The 21,494-nt window shown below is 38.7% G+C and overlaps 1 protein-coding gene across 1 annotated transcript in view; it reads left to right on the forward strand.

Moving 5' to 3' along the window:
* The window catches only part of LOC109624922 (carbohydrate sulfotransferase 8), a 166,609-nt gene that overhangs the window by 38,932 nt on the left and 106,183 nt on the right, over window positions 1-21,494 (forward strand). Inside the window, exon 2 of the mRNA XM_020079851.2 lies at window positions 4,270-4,463. Within this exon, the coding sequence (XP_019935410.1) occupies window positions 4,304-4,463 (160 nt within the window). The 5' untranslated portion in view covers window positions 4,270-4,303. The remainder of the gene's footprint in view (window positions 1-4,269; window positions 4,464-21,494) is intronic.

Below are 21,494 nucleotides of genomic sequence, written 5' to 3' on the forward strand. Positions count from 1 at the left end.
TGATTTGATTTGTTAGTTTTAGTGAATGAAAAACTATTTTGCATGTTGTCTAAACATGTTAAAGCTGCAGCAGTTGCCATCTTTGTTGTGCACAGTTACCTTGGTTACAGGTGTCCTCATCTGTTGTGAGGTTAGTGGAAAGAAGCAGCGGCAAATATATAATATACTTGAGTGTCCATGTCTCCATGTCCGCATTCCCTTTCTTAGTTTTAGTTTCATTTTATAAAGTGAAAATTTCTGCTGACAGCTGCCTTTATTTTGCATTGCAACAATTTCATCATAGAAATTGGATGTTTCATATACGGTAAACCATATTTATTTGATCATTTATATTTGTGGAGGCTACAAAGAACAATTCTTTGATGTGTGTCATATTGGAACATCAAACCCAGAAGCTGTTTCATTACACTGACACAGAAAGTTTTTTTGTCATAAAATGGGAAATGTTATGTCATTTCATGACACATACATCTGTCCTGAAGAGGAGCACAAAGCACATGGAGCACATTGCTTTAAAAATGAAGTGTTGTTTGATTATAATGAGATGTTAACGTCACATTGTGACAGTTGCAGTGATAGGATTTTTTTTCATCCTTTTTATTCATTCAGATGTTACATTGATGAAGTTTGAGGATTTTCCAGCTCTGTAATCATATTAGCTACACATCAAGACCTGGAAAGTATGCACTGCATCGTTTCTTTCAACTGTTCCATCAATGACTGAATGTTATACTCATCAATATGTTTAGAAGGATATTTAACATTTTTGGGTTTGAAATTTAAATGATCTATTTTAGCTTATAGATCACATCCTTTTCTCATTAGAAAAACAGGTTTATATTTCAGTATTTTCCAATTGCCCAATCTTAACAACCACATAGGTCGCTTGATACAACCCATGGAAACACACCAGCAGCAGGCATAGGCCCATAGCATATTTGTCGTTTTAGTAACAATTAAGTAATGTGCCAGTGGTGGGTGCTTTGTACCGTCACTGTCTCTTTAATTCTCACTGTTTAATCCTGCTATGCAACCCAGGTTATGGTAATAAGTATAATCAGAATGCACTTAACTTGTGGTATTAGTGGGAAGAGACAAAGGGCAGGACTGTCTACAGATTTCTCACAGTGAAGAGGTTCGTGTAGCACAGTTTCAGGTTAACAATATAAAAGGAGCTGCTGAAACCAACTTGCTTGAGGCTCAGAAAACAGGGACGGTCTTTTCAAATCACCAAAATCAACACTGACATGTATGAATGCTTTTCACACTTTGCTGACTCCGTACACCATTGCCCCCCCCCCCTTGCACTGAACCCAAAGGGGTATAAATCCTAACATTATTTTATACTTCCAAAAATATCTCCAATATCCAGACACAACACATTGATGTTTACCTTGACCTTATATCTTGTAAAACACTGAGGTGATGAAACTGTTGGGTGACATGGTCAAACCTGGTCTTATTCTGTAAAGCAGAACGAAAGGATAACATCTGAGAATTTTAAGCTGCCTTGCATAAAATGCTTTCATGACTCTCAATGTGCAGGATGAAAACTGAGCCAACTGCAAAGCACTCACTTCAGTCTTACCATGCATTGAAAAATGGATTTCAGCAAAGCAGCTGAAACATGATTTTCTTAATATTCAGCATTCACTCAATACCTCTAATAAAGGCTCTAATTGTTTATAGACAAACCAGTGTAGTGCGATACTGAAGCAGGAGAAAGCAGCAGAGGTGTCATACATATCTGGGATTAAAGAACAAGATGGTGATACCACAGGTACTGGCTTTGTACCAGCTCAGCGGCCAAAGTCCCTGTAATCCCAGTAAAGAACACCCTCAAGAGTCGTGTGGTTTTAATACAATGGATAGCAGTCCGTGTGTACTGATTAAAAAAGGTTTTATCAAAGGGAAGTTTACACCTTGGGATAAAAATGGCAGCCAGTGATGACAGCCACCTGGTTAGCACCTGTGTTGGCATGGCAACAATGCAGGCGGCAAAAGAGACGAACATAGTGGTAGATTAATGAGGTTGAATAGTAATTTATTTACATAATATCATATGAGCTTCTTTTTTTTCTTTTTCCACATTTCATTGAATTTAGCACTTAATCTTAACTCCATCACGTTCCCATGTACCAACAGTGAACATGTGCACAGTGATCATTTCCTCCATTACATGGAAATGTTTTATTTATAACATGTACATTATGTGTATAATATTTATATATTATTCTTTGTCATAATTTCATTCTGTAGGGGTTTTAATGACTATTATGACTGAAATAATGAAATGGGCAGCACAGTAGTGTGTTTAACACTGTTCCTTGTTTGAATCTCAATGTTCGGGGTATTGCTGTGTAGTATTGCTGTGTGGAGTTTGCATGTTCTTCTCGTGTCTGTGTAGGATTTCTCTGGGTACATCTGCTTCCTCCCACACACATACAGATTGGGGTTAGATTGATTGGAGTCTCTAAATAGACTGTAGGTGTGAATGTGAGTGTGAATGGTTGCTGTCTCTCTATGTTGGCCCTGTGATACGTTGGCAACTTGTCCAGAGGGTACAACACCTCTTGCCTAATGTCAGATGGAATAGATGCAGGATGGATGGATAGATGAAATGATAAATATCCATTTCAGGAAGTGAACCTTAGAGTTCACTTGAGTCCACAAGCCAAAGCAAGATAAACATACGCCAATAATACGTCAATGCATCTTCCCTCTCTCCTCTGTATTAAATATACTGCAGGTTTGCCCTTTCATGATAATAATGCTAAGGCGTTGAGAAATTCATTATTGCACTTTTTAATTGTACTCTCTCTTCAGTGGGTATTGCTGCCTGCATGGTTTAATTTCAGAATAGAAAAAAGAACACTCATGGAAATGAGAGATTGTCAATAAAAAGCAGAATAAATGGGTTTCAAGGAGGCCTATTGGTTTGACATCTCTGTGACTAATTTAATACCCACTTAAACAAATGGTCTGATGTCCAATCTGATATCACCTCCACTTCCATGCCAGTCAAAATTAATGTCTCCTGAAAACTTTGATTTTCATTGTAAGGTTTCTAAAGCAGCAGAAACTGACTCATATTTATAAAATGTATATTTCCAGCTCGATACCGTGTTTGGCTGAGACGAGTTCACTGGAGTTGCAAGATATAAACACACACCTGTGACCACGGTACACAAGTATTACTGCATCAGTGACAGGACATTGATGTTGTATCAAGTTGATTGTAGTTTTTGTTGAATATGTCATCAGGGTATACAATTCCTCTTCTTAATATCCAGTGTTTGTGACTGCTAGAAGTTTGTATGTGTTGTACAGAATTTGGAGAGAGAAAATAAATCGCACCTTGAGTTGTTTTGCAGTCCATAAAAGCCTTGGAAATATTCCCGTCGAATGGGATTCAAGCACGAATGAGAAGCATTACCACGGTAACGACACTCATTCATTCTGGTTTGTGAAAGCGCACACTACAGTAGAGACTGAGTTATTTTGCATATTAATTTGAAGGCAGATGACATTTCGTCTTTCTGTTGTTTGAACAGAACCTAAAGTCGGTCTTCAGTCATGACAGTCCTACTGCTGTACTGTTTAAAGTACTCTATCCTTAGAAACACAACACAGATTTCTCTATTTGAAGGTGGTAGACCATCATGTTTTTATGTTGGCATTCTGATCAGACTTCAATGGATTACGTATATATACTGAGGTGTTTGGCTTTTGTAAATGATATATATATAGATGATTTTATTCTAGTTATTTATAAGATACTTGTCCAAGGATGTAGAAGAAGATTTAACTCTGTCCACTGACTACAGGCACACTGCCCACAGGCTATTACAGAGCATTGGGTGCTTGTTTAGTCAAATTGTATTATTATTAAATATATTATGTCTAAATCACACCAAATTTTGTACTGCACTTCCTCTGGAAATTTACAGTACACACACCAAGTCTGAAGCGAGAAAACAGAAAGACAAACAGATAGACAGACGTCTGTGGAATTAGTAGGAAGATATAGTTCCGCAACAGTAACATATCATAAAAGAGAAAAATAGTCATGTACCAGAACTTTAGATTTGTACTGAACTACAGTACTTTGCTACATTTCATCATACAGCTTGAAATCTGTCCTGTGCAACATTAATACAGAAAGATGAAAACCTCTGAACACAGTTGCCTCTTTTGCTCACTCTTCTTTTGTCTATCTCTTTCTTTCCCTCCTCTCCCCATATCCTGCTATCCTTGGTTTTTCTCCAGAACTTATTACATTAGTGTCTGACTGTGCTGCATCATGCTGTGGATGAAGTGGAAGATGGTGGTGGACTCCCTGCGTGGACGGAGAAGGAGACTGCCCTGTTTTCTCTGGTTCCTCCTGCTGTTCGCTGTTGGAGGTCTGGTTCTCTTCATCCACCAGCAGGATCTGTCGGAGATGGTCCAGCAACAAGTCCCAGGTTAGTCTTAATGGCTCCATGGCTCTTTGATGGACGATACAAATGGCCCAACTGTTTTGTTCTGCTGTTTTTAACTTTAATAATTGAATACATATAAAGAAAACACTCTAAAAGAGGTGATAAACACTGAGTTATTGTACAACTCAATATAATATCAAGAAGAAGTGTTTTGCTGCAAAATATATACATAATATATAAGATTTATATATAAAATCTTTATATATAATAAGATATTCTCCATCTTGTCCTGAATTCTGAAATAGAACAGTGTATAGGCAATGATGTCAGATCGACTGAGCAGGTCACATGACAAGGTTTATCTTTAGCCTCAGTGTACCCTCAAGTTCAGCTTGTATCAGTGTATGAGGCCAAAACATCCTTATGTCCCTAACATCCACTGGTGGCTACTTATGCCTGCTAACATCCACTGGTAGTTGGTAACTTACATTGTGCAGAAGACCATTAAACCTACAAGGGACATTCACCATCTAGTCCTATATTCTAAAGTGAGAATACATTTTGGACATAAACACTACAGAGAACCTGTGCTCGCCATAATTTCACTCCAAAATCTTGTGTGTGTTTGTGTGTGTGAGATGAATTCAGGTTTAACCAAAGAACTTAGTGAAGAATTTAAATTTTTTTCCCAATTATACCCTTTTTATTCCAGTTCAGTGGCCCTGTGGTCAGAGTATCCACTGTGATGGTGAGAGGCCGCACATTCAATTTTCCAAATGAGTCAAACCTTTGTCCTCATACAGCGGCCCGGTGTGCCTCTGCTTGGCACAAAGCATTAAGGAGATTGGGGTTTAAGCAGCCGTGATGGATGAGTGTCCTGAGCATGTAAAACTAAGCTGCTTCACGTCTCAGAAACAAGAGATCAGCTGCTTGCTTATGTGCCTCTTTGGCTTGAAATACATTTCCACCTAAATGAGTGCAGCATTATTATCATGTCACTACTGTTGATTGACCAGCCCCTGACTTTGACTTCAGGTATTTTTTATAGACATCAAGGACTTTCTTATGTTGAGCCTTTTGAATTAAACTCCTAACCATAATGCAGTTCACATGGAACTTTATTTCGTTAATGTTTTAACCTCTGATGAATCAGTGAACGGAGAACCCAGTTGATGTGTCTGTGATGATCAAAGAACAAGCTGGCGAACTGGTCCAGCACGCTCTCCAGAAACAAAAACCCTCATCAGCAGAGTCAGAGAAGCTGGATTCCTCTAAGTATCCCCACCACAGTGTGTCAACAGCACAGTGAATCATTATGAATAGCAGAGCAGTGTCACACTCCACAGCAGTAAGAGCCACTTAGTCAGAGTGGAATCCCTCCAACCCTCTAATATTCTCTTGATTGTCAGATATTTTCAGCACAGTGTCTGCAAAAAAATAAAAAAAGGAACATTCACAATGAGGCAACTATGCAGGACACACACAGAAGCACACATACACGATAACGCATAAATGTATAAAGGAGTTGGTTAATGCATTCGAGAATGACATCAAATTGATCATCAAATCTTCATCATTATCATGTGTGACAAGAACCAGATGCTGTGAAAGTCCTGTTTGCCACATGTACAAGGGGCGCAGCAATTTTGAACAAAAGTAATTTAGAGCATTTTGGCCCTGGCTTTCATAACCTGAAAGAATAGACGTGAACATGGTCCCAGTATTAGGATTAATTGGTTTATTGCAAAAGTACTGATAGTGATCTGATAACAAAGGAAAGAGAGAATCCTCAGTAACTACTCTGTACTACTGTGTTTCACTTTGCTTGGGTTATTACATTATCTACTGTTTTTGTGCACACCAACTGTATGATGCGTCATTTTGCCTGAGTAATAGGGTAAGTAGTAAGTTTTTCATGAAGTAATAATAATAAGAAACTTTATTTGTATAGCACCTTTCATACAAGAAATGCAGCTCAAAGTGCATACAATATAGATACAAATAAAAACACGTTAATAAAAATAAGAACATGTTGAAATGTTATTCATATAAGAGAACATGTTTTAATTTTAATAAGACACTACTTGGTGACTACACTAAGTTGGATTTATCATCTAATTTTAAAGACAAAAAATTTATGTTTAATTAATCAGTAATGCATCAACCAGTTATTTTTGCATCTGATGAAATACACACAATACATTTGTTTGTATTTTAATCCATTTTTTTTTTGTTGTATTTTATGAGCCTGACAAATAAATGTCATCATCATCACCATCATCATCAACAACAAATTTAATTTACACAATTTTCTGTGTAACAGAAACAAAAGTGAACTGTAAATCGGTTCACAATCAGTGGATTTATGAGCCAGTTATTGCCTCAAGATTCATGAATTCATTATTTATTAGTATCTATTGAAACTGTTCTCTTAATCATCTTTGTCTACTCCATAGTCCTCGCGATGCACTCATTATCCATTTTCTTCTTAAAAACGAATCAACTGTCAAGTCAGGACTACAAATGGGGTGTTTCAGTGTTTCTGTGGGAGAGAAGTTCTCCCTGTACTGCATACTTGGGCCTTTTTAACTTAGCAGAAATGCAAAAAAAAAAAACTGTCACATACTAAAGGAGAGAAAAGCACAAAAATCATAATATGGGCACTTTAAAATGATGATGAAATACTGAGGAAATATAATGTAGGTCTAGGGCCCAATGTAAAATCCATCTGTTTATTAAAACTGATGATAGAGAAAAACCCAAACCAACATTTATGCCCTGTGGTATCATCATATCATAAACATTTAAGTAGCTGAATACATATAGTTTCACTTAGCGCTGTGATTTATTGTGGTTTACTGGACAAAATGCGAAATGCATCATAAAAAAGTGATTTTTAGCAACTTTACTATTTATAAACATGCAAAAGTGATTTAAGGTGTTAATTTTAGAGACGGGACACAACCAGTACGACAAATCACCAAACATGTGGGAGAAAACCTCATTAAAGTGGTAGCCCTGCATATGTAGTCTGTGAAATAAAGTAATCACTTGTTTAAGCCCAAGGTAATCAAGGTAATCACAAAGGGAAGCTGGGCTGTAAATACACAAAATATATTTAAAATTACAGAATATGTCCATTTGTTAAATGTTATATAAAAACAGATGTCTGTTGTAGTGTAAACAGTAAGTGGAATATACAGTATTTATTTCATATGTTACAGAAATTGAATGAACTAGAGCAGTGCTCGTTCTAAACTGTTTATGTAGTAATGCTGATTGCAGCTTCTTACTGAAACTGTAAAAGTGAATTGCGGAAAATGAGTGCTACACAAAGAGCTGCTCACCTGTTTATTCAAAGTTAAGTGAAGCTCAACTCAGTACGCAGAACCCAGTCCAAGCCACTGTTGCTACTTCCAAAGTGTATTCAGATTTAACGTATTGCATGTCCACATCAAACCAAATTCAAAACTGTCCTCTGACCTTTACACATAGAGAAAAACGTTCTACATACATACAGACAAGATTTGTGGAATTAGTAGGTTAACAAGTTAAGCGCCCGTTACACCTGCCTGTTTGGAATGGTCTGTTTTTTTGCCCTGTGTTAAAGCTCCGCAGCTACATCAGAAGTATTCCTTGTCATTAGTGAGTCCTCCTCAAACAGTTCTACAATATCGCTTTTTATTGTGTGTGTGGAGTTTTTTTAAAACAGTCTATGGTGCAGAGTGAAGCTAGAAAACTTTGTGTTCATCCCACCTGGTTTATCTGCAGTGAAATCATTAGGTCTAAATGGTATCAAATTTGACACTGCATTTCCTTCAACCCTAAATAATTCACACGCCAAGTGTGAAGCCGATTAGATGAAAGGTTCACGAGATAAGCGTTCCACATACAGACAGCTGGACAGAGAGATTTCTGTAATAAGTAGATAGATGGTGAAAAGGAACTGGACAGCACTATTTTATGAATTCATTTTTGATTACAAGCCATTTTTAAGCATATACATAGTGTATGTCATAGGATACATTCTGCAGTCTGAGCAAATCTGTTTATTTCACTTCTTTAGAATTAGTAAGAATTCTGGTTTAGTAAATCATGCATGAGCGACTGTATGTTATATACAGAATCACAGTAGCTACACAGTTTTCCTAGCCCCCCTGCTAAAGCACAATGAGCAAGCAGTATCTTTGCCTGAAGCCATGGTGCATCACCCTAGCAAAAGCTCATATCTAATAGAGCCGAGTTATAATACATTGGTTGTCTGCTTTTATCTGCCTCCCCCTCTTTCTCCACCTCTTTATTTGGCTTTTGGTGCACTTGAGAGCTTTGTATCCCATGGTTTAGATGGCCTGCACAATGGTGGCTGAGAAAACTGCAGTTTAACTGGCCACAGTCTTCCCCAAATCTCTCCCAAGTAATTGTTAAAGGACAATTGGAGAAACAGCAGCCAGTTTCTCAGGGAGAAGAGATACCTGAAGTGCTAGCAGTTGAGATAAATTGTCTGCACAAATTTACACCTCTGGGCATTTTTCAGATGAGTTTGGCAGTGAGGACCAACTGCTCTGGTGAATAGAAGGTCAGTGTGTGTCACCTCACATGCCCTGACAGAGAGCAATCCTTAAGTGGAGGAGAGGAGGTAAAATGTTTGCAGCGCTTCAGTATAATGGTGGAAATTCATCATTCTAAAGTGAGATCAAGGTGAACAAGGGCCTTGTTTAAATGATAAGTGTTTTCAATAGGAGTAGCCTATATCACCCTGTGTGTGTACAGTTTACCATTGCTGGCTTCAGCTGGCTGTGGCTGTGTGGGTGGAACTACACACAAACCACAGGTGGGGGAGGTGTGCCTTCAAAGTGTTCTGCCAGAAAGCCTCTGCAGATGGATCATGTTGTGAAAGGGTCTGTTAACCAAAACCACTGTCTTTTACCGAACCTTACTTACTAGTTCTGTTGCCTAACCTAACCACACTATGAGTTTAAATCAAAGCATATGTCAGTTCTCGCAAAAGCACACAGACAATCCTATTTTTCATTTTGTCTGAATCTTTTATTTTACTTTTAACTTGCATTCAAATTGTTGAAGTTACCTCACTGCAAGAAGGTTCTCAGTTCAAATCCAAGTTCAGCTGGGCATATTCAGTGTGGTATGTTCTCCCTGTGTCTATATGGGTTTTCTCCAGGTGCTCCAGCTTTTTCCCTAAAGTCCAGAGACATTCATAATAAGGGTAAGGTTAACTGGAGAATCTAAATTGACTGTAGGTGTGAATGTGAGAGTGCATGATTGTTTGTTTGTGTATGTTGGCCTTTTGATAGACTGGCAACCTACCTCTAACTCAATGTCAGCTGGGATTGTCTTCAGCTTCCCTCACAACCCTCAAGAGGATAAGCGGTACAGATGGATGAATGGATCTAACCTGCAAATCGAATACACAACTTGAAGTAAAATGATGTTGTAAGAAACTGATTTGCTGCTTTTCATGTGCTCTCTTTTGAGTTTCATTTCTAATGCACATTATACAGTCTTGGAATGAATATGCAATTAAGTAGCACAGCCTTGACAGCGGTAGCTTCTTGAAAGATGTTAGTTTATGCTCTGATGTTTTGATGACTCTCAGTTGAGATTTTAAAATAAATATGCCTCTTGTAATTAAAGAAATTAGTTTAGCATGCTTTTCCACTCAGCCTCCTATGCTGATGAACCCATCAGGCTCCAGCTGCAGCTTGCAGGTGTCAATAGCCGAGAGTGTTGATCAGCTGTAATGACACTGGCAAATACTACAGTGGCCTATTCAACATGAAAGTGCCACAACATTCAATACATAAAGAAAAGAGGGTGTGAAAATAAAGTGATTTTCTGTATTTGCAGGCTTCAGTGTGATTATCTTATGTTATATTCTCATATTACTAATCTGTAGTTGTATCCTTAGCCTTATCCAAATTTAGTAATATTATTTGAAGAATTAAATCCATTCCAGTTTTATTCATATTGCACCAAATCACAACCAATCATCACAGTAATATGAGATCTTACTAAATGAGAGACCCAGCATTTCCCACAACAAGCAAAAACCCTTTGAATGAGAAGAATCTGCTTGAAGAACCAGACAATAAGTTATGATTGTCAAAATATAAAGATCTGATGTTCCCTAAAAGCAGCTATATGTCAATATAGTATATATAGTATATCAATGAGCAGCCTGTGTCATGTAAGAGGCATCTCTCTTGTTATGAACACACAGAGGATTATCAAATGACTGCAGTGTTTGAACATTTTATTTGCTTTACTGCTAATTTTGAAGATATTACTACCTTCCATTTCTTTCCTCACCTAAAGTGGCTGACATCTTCTATAAATGCAGAGGGAGGTGCATGCACAGTTAAAAACCAAAGTCTGAAACAGTCAGTCCCCCGTGACTGAAGCAAAAATAAAACCTTCTTCTTCTCTTCGAAATCCCATGATGCATTAAATCCTATGACATAGTCCAGTCAAGTCTACATCTACTGCTCTCAGTAACATGAAGGAGAAATAAAGTCTATATTCATGTATAGACCCCCCCCACCCCTATATTTAGGCAGCCTGTAAGCTGGAATCTACAGAGGAAATATAGTGTTCAATAAAACACTGAAGTAATGTGTCTTCTAGTGTAGCATGGTGTACCAATACCACAAAAGTATCACAGTACCCCGCTGTTAAAAAATTGTACAATTCCCCATTTTACTTACATCGTTATTTTGAGAATGGCAGTGTTTTAATAACAGTCGTATTTCCTATGAGTTGTTTCGATGTGCAACAGCAGGGGAGTGTGTGTGTGTGCAACGCTCTGCTTCCACTCCCTGCAGGAACAGCAGGTTTGCCATTTTTAGCTTTCATTTTGACAGTAATACGAGAGGTTAGGCTGCTGGTATAAGTGCTCTCGCCACCCGTTAAAGCTCTTTTAAGTCTAGATGTACAACAACGACAGAGACAGTTTAGCCACTGTGAAAGATAACCAAGGACTCATTTCCCTCAAAGTCGAGTGAGTGTGTGAATTATTATATACATGGGAACTTCAGAGTTTGAATTGAATTGAAAAACTAATCAGGGGCAAAAAAACTGTTAAAAGTATCTCACTCTTTATAATTGACTTACCAATGTGGCCAACATTTCTATATGGTCACGGTATAGTCACACAGTTTAACTTTAACTTTAACAAACTTGCAAGCTTCTTAAATCCCCCATTTAGAAGAATGCAGGTCATCCATAACAGTTACCAGTGATATGAACATGGCAATACGTTTTTACAATTATATCACTAAAATGTTAAGGGATGTGTTTTGAGTCTTATTAAATCATTCATCTGGTTGAAACTGTAAAGTTAACTATCAAAGGAATCACATAAAATATGAGGAAATCAGATTATTTGCATATGATGTAAAAGCTTTAAAAGAACAATCATCAAATGTAACTATTAAAGTTACAATTGTGCTAATTCATTGACAAAAACAAAAGGACACAGAGTAAAAAACTTAACTTAACTTTACTACATTTCCATTAACCATGAAAATAATTAACTAAAACTGTAAACCTGTCACTTAATGCTGATGAAGCTTAAACTAAGGATTATTAGTCTGCACATTACAGTAATACACTGAAGTAGACCGAACACAAATGAGTCAATAAACCCCCCTTGGTCGAGGCCTGTACTCTGCTGAGAGCATTTTCGACTTTTTAATTTAGTCAAATTAGATTAAAAAATGTTAATAAAAACAGGTTCATGGTGTTTTCTCAGGATTAGTTTTGAGATATTAAGGCAGATATAAAAGTCATAATTTTGGTACAACAACATCAGTGCCCCCAAGATGTTTTAATGAATAGTGTGAGCTGTACATGTGTATGTTTGAGGTGGTGGTAAAGTAATCGAGATTAACATGATGCATAGAGGCTTGTGGTTTTGGCTGTAATCAAATCAAAATGATTCTGATATCCATTTTTTTCTCTGCTCGTCATTTAGTTTACACTAAATAAAAAAACACAGAATAAAATGAATCATCTGGTTTTGTACTGTTGGCTCCATCCAACTTGTTATCGCTCCATCTCCATGCACATGGAGGCTGCCAGGAAATGGGCATATTGTTTCATGCTGGAAGGAAAAATTTGATCTCTCCGTCAGAGGTCCAATAATCCCTTAAGCCTTGTCTGTTTGCAAAGTCCAATTTAGCCGTCCCTTAATGTAATTAAATTGTGCTGATGACCCCCAGAGCAGTGGTGTGGCACCATATTTGAATGCAAATCCTCCACTGGATGTTTGTGGAAAAAAGCTGAATGTTATTTTATCCTGACTCTCCATTTTTTTCATCTGTGTGCGTAAAGCTCCTTTGACAAAGCTTGTTTGTGTTGTGTTGGCACGATTCCTTCTATTCCTTCCAGAGAAGGATAATCATTGGAAAGCAATAGTTGGCAAAGCCAACTCCATCACAGTGAATTTACACAGCCTTAAGTAGAATGTGCCCCCAGAAAACAAGAGGTCTTCTGTCTCTTGAGCATAAGAATCTCAACATACATTGACTATAACGTTAACATTACAAGCTAAGCTTTGGCCTCTTGCTCAGTGTTGGGATCGCATGGCATCTGCCATGGGACATGTATCCCAGCAACTATGATAGCAACTGCTGTTCCACATTCAGTGCCGCCTTCCCCCTGTTCACCTTAGGGAGCAGAGGAAACCTTACCAGGGGCCCTTGGGATACCTTGCCCAGAAAAAAAACAAGAAAAAAAACTATTTTCATGCATGGGTATCAGGTGCCTGTATCACCGTCTCCTCCAGACCTGGGCCATGTCTATTGGATTTAAAATGTAGCAGCTCAGAGGCAAGTGCAAGGTCATGTGGTTTTCCATTAACATTAATGCCCTGGGTTATGCCACGGGAGCCTTGCAACATAATCTGTTTTCCCTGCCATCTGATCGTTCTGGCCAATGGCCTCTACTGCATTTATCAATCTATACAAATAGATTTAACTTCTTCACATCCCTGCTCCAGCATAGGTCAGTGTAAAGAAGAGGAAAAGAAAGTGCTTGTATAAATATTAAAACAGTTGAAAGAATTGTGCAAGAAAGTGATGCATGAAAAAGAATTTCTACCTAACTTAAAATTTCTCTTTATTAAATACTGTGATGGAAACCTGAAAATAGAAGGCTGGACAGTTAATAAGTAATAGAAAGGTCATAGAGGTTTCAGGTCACAAACAGTTCAGGTCATAAAAGTCTCAGACAGGGATATACAAGTTACTTTTCAACTACAAAATAGTTTCCCACCACACTTTTTTCACTACAATACATAGAAACACAACTGGAACTTCTGTTTTTCAGAAAGCTCATTTGTTTTGGAAAAAGGCTTGCTTTGTGTGGTCCAGTGAGATAAGGTGAAGCCACAAATCACGAATGTCACTCTTGCTGTTTTCAGATTTGAACTCCAGAACATTTCCGCACAGTGTGGTCCGGAGTTCGCCTTTCACATATGCAGATTGTAACAGGAGATTCTTCAGTCAGACATATGATATAGACATCATATATATATATATGTATATTGTTTCTATGATAAATTCTCCTGCAAAGTTCATGCTTGTGTTTACAGCACATTAACACTTACATTTTTAACGCTCTATTTCAATATGTAAAACAACCCCTTTGTCTGGACCCACGCCAAAAGTCAATGGGTTCTTTCTTGGCTCATATCCCATCCTTCCTCCAAGTTTTGTGCAAATTTGTTCAATATTTCTTGTAGAATTCTGCTGAATAACAAACGAACAAACAAATGGACAGAGTGGAAACATAACCTCCCTGGCAGAGGTCATTAAGGCAGCGCTGTGGCTTTGTGTTTCTTCACTGAACTGAAAAACTTTAAAATAGCTGATCTTGTTCTATCCAGACAATTATAAGATAAGAAACAACAAACACTCAGCGTAATATGAGGGGCAAGAGGAAGACAGGGAGAATGCTGACTGAAACAAAAAAGTAAAACATATGCAGGGATCTTTCTTTAAATTCGGTAGACTTGAAGATTTTGAGCCACTGACGGACGTGGTTTGTGACTCCTACTGAGCAGCAGAGCGTGGTTCAGCCATTCTGCTGGGGGACGGGTGGGGCTTCACATTGCCCTTTTCCTTTCTGCCCTGCTGGGTAACATTCAAAACCCCAAAGGAAATAAAACAGATCAGAGCTATAGAGCACCAGGTAGATCCAACAGTGAGGCCGATTTTTGAAAATACCTTTGAAGACCTTATTCACTGATTCTGCCTCTCTGTGCTGTCAGTCTGTCCCAGGCTCTGTCACTGCAAGAACCACAGCTGAGGCTCAATACACCCTCTGTTGCTGTGAACACATAGGAGTTCGTCTTTAGGGAGGCAATTTGATAAACAGACAGTTGGAAAATTATAGCTCTACTGTAGCCACAGAACACGACCCACCACAGCAATAATCATGCTCAGAATTTCAATTTTCTGATCGCTTTCAATGATTGACCACATCTATTTCAGGAAAAAGTCCAAATCCAATAGCAATACAAACTAAAAGTGATTTCAAAAAGAGATCTGTAAAGAAGACATCTTCTTTTGTGCTCTTTCTACCTCTCCCACTTGTACTGAATACATATCAGTTACAGTGTGTGTGTTAAATTCAGTGTAGAGGCACCAAAATGCCAGCGGACACACAGTTGGCAGGACACTTCTCCCAAACACAATGCATGTTTTGTAACCACGTCTGTAATTATGAGGTTGGCCTCAGCAGTACACAGCCTTGTTGCACTGATTAAACTCAGCATTTGGCTAGCTCCTCACTAAGACATTGTCCTTGCTGCTGCTGTTCTGAGTCGCTCTGTGTTCTGTCCAATGCTGGATTTTTTCGGGCATCTCTGGGATCAAGATCACTCCCCACTTGAGCACCGTTCAATCAGTACTGGACAAAACTGCCTTCGTTAATTTATTTAAGCAGGAAATACAACAGAAACAAAACAGTCTGGATTCAGCTGAATCTCAACTCCACAGTGTGGTTCAGAAGTCTGAAATATTCTTCAGGTATTTATGGTACTCCAGCTTGCTCAGATTTTGTCGTCGTCAGATAGTTGAAACATCCACAGCTGTCGTCAGAAAGTGGAAAGCACCTAAAACACCTCCCACTGTGGTTTTAGAGCAATCAGCACTAGCTCAAATAAGCTAGTCGGAGAGTTGATTTTGTGGAGTCAGGGCGCAGTCTGGCCTACGCCGTTAAGTTCCCCCTTGATTTTTTTTTCACTCTGTAAATGTCTGTAATTTGGGAAATCAAACAATGCGTTTGAGGGACTGGGTAATACAAACTCAGTGCAGCTTACATCTACTGCATCAGGCTCTGAAAGGTTTGTTCAACTGTGATGTCCACTGATGCGCTTCACCTCTCCTCCAGCTTGATGTGTCATTCTGAGCAGGATGACAGAAGTGGAGGAGGAAACACCCTATCTGCTCTTGCAGGCATTTTCCTGGTTCAATGTAGTTTGCAGAACACACATACTAGTCAGGTGTTTCTCCCGGGGAAAGATTGAAGTGTGTGACCCCCTGTCATCAGTCAGTCATGTTGTATGATCTCACATTGATGGCAGGACTCCTGATCACAATAAAGCAAGTTGAACTGCACAGCTATCTGAAAACTTTAAAGTTTATTAGTGTTAATGTTTTTATTGAATTCTTAACACAGCTGCCTGAGGTGTAATCCCTCCACTTTACAGTTTGTCTATTTCTCTACTTAGGCCTGCTGTCACCAAGGTATAAATGCAGGACAAGGTGTAATATATCAGCTTTTCCTAATAGTGCTGATTTTGTATAATAACACCCCATCATTAATTTAACTTAAAAGTAAGAGGAGATACCATCATTTTCCAGCCTGACATAAAGAAAATTATTTAGAATTGATTTCATTACGCAGTACTGATGTGGTGCCTAAGAATTAAGATTTTTTTTACAAGTCAGTTCATGTCAGATATGATGTCCCTGCCAGAAGCTTTGTCTTCACCACTGCAAAGACATCGAAATCAGAAAGCCTCGTCTTGTAGCCATCATCCAGTTTAAGCTAGAGAGGCTGCTGACGCCATATAAAGACAGGAAGAGACGTACAAAGGGATGGTGGGAGGAGAGAGGGACGTTGTATAACCACAGTTTTCACCAAGGACACATCTTGGTTTCGAAAGCAAAGCAGTGAAAAAGTGATAATAAATGCCAATGTTCAAGGTTGCTTCGTTATTATTTGCTCAGCAAGGGAAATATTATGCAAGATGGGCTATTATTAGGCCAACAATGCTGTATATTTTATTATTCTGTTCTGTTAATATTATTATTCTGTTATTCCATGCTTCCATGTACACCCCTTTCATATTCTAGTGAGCTCTGTAGAACAGAATGAGAAGGTTAATTTCTAGGTGCCTATTAAACTAGAAAAGCACTAGAGAGTGTATCTCTACCGAGGCCAAACAATCCAAGATGAAGTCGCCAGGTAAACGAAATAATGTATTTGTCATAAAAGATGATCTAAACAGTGGACTGGAAAACCAATTGTACTCTTAACTATGTGTATCTGGTCAAAAGAACAACTATCGATAAAGATATAAAATATGTCAACTAGAAGTCAACTAGTCATCAAACAACTAATTTAAAAAAATAAAAATCAACACATACATTGAGTTTGCATATGTTGAAATGGTAAAGAAAATTCTGTTCAACAATTTGCTTGGTTCTACCCAGGTCCAGTCCCCATCCCTCCACCAGGTTTGGTTGAACTCAGTTCAGTAATTTTAGCAATTTTATGTGTAATCCTATCAACTGATAAACAAACAAACAGACGGTTTATGATTATCTGTTCATAGACGAATGGCTCTAAGGTTTATGCAATAAAATATGAAACTAAAATGTGTATCCAGTGAACCGTTAATTGCCATCTGTAGGAGAGCTCGGACAAAAGGCAGCTGGATGACCACCTGCCTTATCAAGGTCAAAATGTAGCATAAGACTCGTATTGTTTTCTTGGCATCTGGTACCTGCCACCTCTGATAAAAATCTATTCTCCACTCTTCAGTATAGTTTGTTACTGGAGCCTGATGTTTTGTGCAGTAACGTTGAGAAAAAGGTTGCCTCTGACCGCTATCTATATGACTCACAATATCGTACAAGAACAATGCCTTTCTCCGCCCCTATTATGGTCGTGGATTTTATTCTGACAGGGATTTCACAATTGTTCCCAAAGGACAGGCCCTGCCTTAGGAGCTGTGATCCTTCCCAGCAGACCGACGCTGCATTCATATTATCAAATCAGACTTGAACCCATTCCCTGTCTGCTGCGGAGACATGTTGAATGGATATCATTGTGCACTGCTGATACTTCCATCACTGTAATCCCTCTCCAAAGTGCAGGCACTCGAAGAGGAAGATGAAAAGAGTGGAGAGAGTGGTCCATTCACCGCCTGTGTCACCGCAGAGGGCGCAGGGAGGGAAGTTGGTGGCTCGAGCCGGCGACTCCTCAGCCTGCGACTCCTCAGCCCTCCCCTAGCCAGAAAAGAACAAAAGATTAAGCCCTCCTGCTATCCAGAGTGATAACAAGCTGTCAACTCCTAAAATGTAATCTGCTGACTCCGAGAGGAAGTGGTGGTGTCAGTGGAGTGGGCCGCCAGCTGATGCTTATCTCCTGAATGGCGTGCCATTGATAGAGAGAGCCATGGCCCTGCATGGCACACGCACAAAAGCCACCTCTGTCTACCACCAGACAAAGAGGTCTGCGCGGGCAAAGGAATCCATACCGAGCCAATTTTCGACATATTTATATACATATATCCCCTCCAGACCTCTCTGATGTGAGTCACAATGAAAAGGTGATGGGAATGATAAATGATAAACGACATGAATAGCAGCCAATAGACTGGGGGATAATAAGGCATTGCCCCCAACAATGCTGACAAGTGATGGGAGGCTCCCCTCTGTCAGCGTGTCTCTCGAGCCCTTCCACTCCGTCTGGGCCACAGATTGTTAAATGTAAAAGCCAGATTGCTGCCTACACCAGGTCCTAATGCACGCTCCAGTGGGTAGTGAGGCTACGATATGCGAGCTGTCACCAGGCTGCAGCCAGTAAATCAATCTAACCATTACCCAGCCTTTTAACAGGGGGATTGCCATACAGCTAATTGCCCGTTCCGACTGTATATCTTTGTCTCTCATCTACCTCATGCCCTGCACCCACACCGACTCTCTTTATTTCCCCCGAATGTTAAAACCCCAAAACTGCTTTTAATTCACTCAATGGAGCTGCCAGATGGCAAGTAAAACATGTAGAATTTGACCATAATAGCCATTAATATTGACAAGCCAGATTTTCCCCCTTTTTCTTGTTGTGTCTGTCAGATTAACATGGGTGTTGTGTCTCTAATAGGGTAAAGAATCAAATTTTCTGCTTCATACATAAAGGCTCTTACAGTCTTTGTGGTTATGGCAGGGGACAGGAATTAGTCACACACAGAGCTATTTCAGGCTGTTTACAATTAGATTTTAGACCAGGGCCAGAGGATTTTTCCCTTGTGGACATGGGGCTATTGATCCTGAGACACCAGTCATGTGATATGAAATAGATACTTCTAGATGTTTTCCGTACAGCTGAGAGGAAGAGAAATGACTTTGACCTGTTGCTATTTTAGGTACCTCGGAGTCAGCCTGGTCTGATGGTGTCTGGTGCCCCAAAGTGCTGATTGATAATGGTCAAATGACCAAGACAACAGAATGAAATCGTGAGCATTTTTCCAAAAGCTAGTTGATCTATGAGGAAATGCCTAAAGAGAGTACAGTTTATGGAAAACAGGTTGAGATGTGTATGAAAGAAATAAGTATTCTGTCTGTATACAGCCCCGCTAGCAGCTGTGAGACTATACTTTGACAAAATGATGTTTTGAACTGAATGCAAATGGTATTGTGCTGATGTGCTCAAAATGAAAATGCTAGCATGCTGACGCTCAGCAGGGCTAATGTGAACAATGGGCATTATTTTAGCATAGTCTGATAGCATGCTAACATTTTCTAAATAATGATTCATAGAAAATGAAGTTGAAGCTCATGCTTCATTAGTTTTACAGGAATTAAGTCATAAAGCTCAGCCCACTACTGGTGGCAGTGGAAAAGTCATTGGATCACCAAGTCAGTAAAATTCAGCCTCTGCTCTACAATTGTATGATTCTCAATCCAATCATTTATGACATGTTTCGCTCTGGAACACAATGGTGGACAAATCGAATCACCAACATGCTGACATTAACTCAATAGGAAAAGGCTAATAAACAAAAACAATTAACAACATTCTTAATGGTGGAGGACATACTTAAACCCACTTGTACTCTAGTAATAGAACCACATAACTTTTTCTACTTGAGCAAAAGTGAGTTTTGACTATACTTTAAGTATTTAAAGTAAACAGACTTTTCAAGTGAATCCCATTCCTTATAATGCAACGGGGTACTACATCATTATGGCCGAGTCTCAGCCTCTTCGGGGTGTTTCTTCTTCACCAGTGATAATAGTAATACACTAATTATTGATTACTTACTTTTTAGTTGTGGTCATGGGCTTGTAGTTTTGTTAAATTTACTGCCCAAGTGTTATTGATAACTGTTATCTTCAGGTTCACTGCAGAAATCTGCTGGCTGATGAAAATACGACAGTGGTCTCTGAACCTAGGGGGCTCTGCTTTGGATGAAAAAGTCAATTTCCTGGCTTACCGCTGGATTGCTTGTCTGGTAATGATTGTGTCTGTTTCATTGGCTGATGTAAGTGAAACCAGTGCGACAAAGAGAGGAAATGGTGTAGACTGAAGATCCTGTCATTTATCTTGCTTAATTATTTTTACAGTCCTATATCCTGGAGTAAATTGACAGTGCCGCTGCTTTTATAGATTTGCTGAAAAAAACAGATTGTGATATCAAAATTGTGTAAACTTGAAAAAGGAGGAAAACGTAGGTAACAATCTCTTCTCCCTAAAGAAGCACTGCTGATTCGCCCTTATGTCAGAAACTTAAATCGCAAGCTCTCCAGACTGTATTTGTACTGGACAGATGTTAGTGGGATTGTTTGGCTCTACATAATACTTAGTCATTGTGTCGCAGATAGAAAGAGAGGAGACATTTCAGGGGGCTCTCTATGCACTTTACTGGACTCTATTATTCTTTTAGTGTGTCTGTATGTTTTCTATTTTTCTATTTGTATTACGTGTTTTAAAATATTTTGAACACGTAAAGCAATTTGTGTCTAAAAAGTTCTGTTCAGGTAATCTTAGCCCCTTTTGTCTTCAGTGTGATATTTGTCTGTCCAAAAGATTCTTACGTGTGATATATAAATTAACTTGCACTTTAAAATAAAATTTTATCAACAAAAGCTCTTAACACAACTGCAGCACTAGACGTTTCAATCATTCTTTATATAGCTTCTGCAGAGTACGTCACATTACACATCAATGTGTAATCAACTGTAAACCACTTGGGGCGTCAATAAGACTGGAACCGCTACATAAATTGTAATTATATATTCAAGATGCATACAGTCACCATATAGATGAAGTTCACATCTACCTTAAATATTACCTGCATTATTTCCCTATACACAGGCAACCCATTAAGTGAAGAGTTTTACTTTTCAAATTCAAGCCATTACACAACAGAGTACATCTTACTTCAGCTGCAAAGCTTTGTTCCTTTTAGCTAATGGCCTTCAACAACTGAATTAGAGGCCATTAATGTCTGTATTGAGGATGCAGCAAAACAATCTAAACCTCATTTAAGACTTTATTACCACGGTTAGATGATGACCACGTCTATGATGATGAGACTCATGAAATTAAAAATGAGTGCTCATTTTCCCACTGACAGCCTGTATTATTGAAGGAATGCAGTTATGACACATAAATCAACCATGTAATTCTTATTTGAAATAAAGAAAAATTAATTGCTTTTTTTGCTCCAATCTTCTGTTAAAAATGATCACGCTAAAGTGTATTATATCTGAAATTGTTGAGGTAAGGTGAAATAGAAAAAAATGTCCTGCATTTATT

Source organism: Paralichthys olivaceus, chromosome 1, assembly GCF_024713975.1.
Source record: "Paralichthys olivaceus isolate ysfri-2021 chromosome 1, ASM2471397v2, whole genome shotgun sequence".
Lineage (NCBI taxonomy): Eukaryota > Metazoa > Chordata > Actinopteri > Pleuronectiformes > Paralichthyidae > Paralichthys > Paralichthys olivaceus.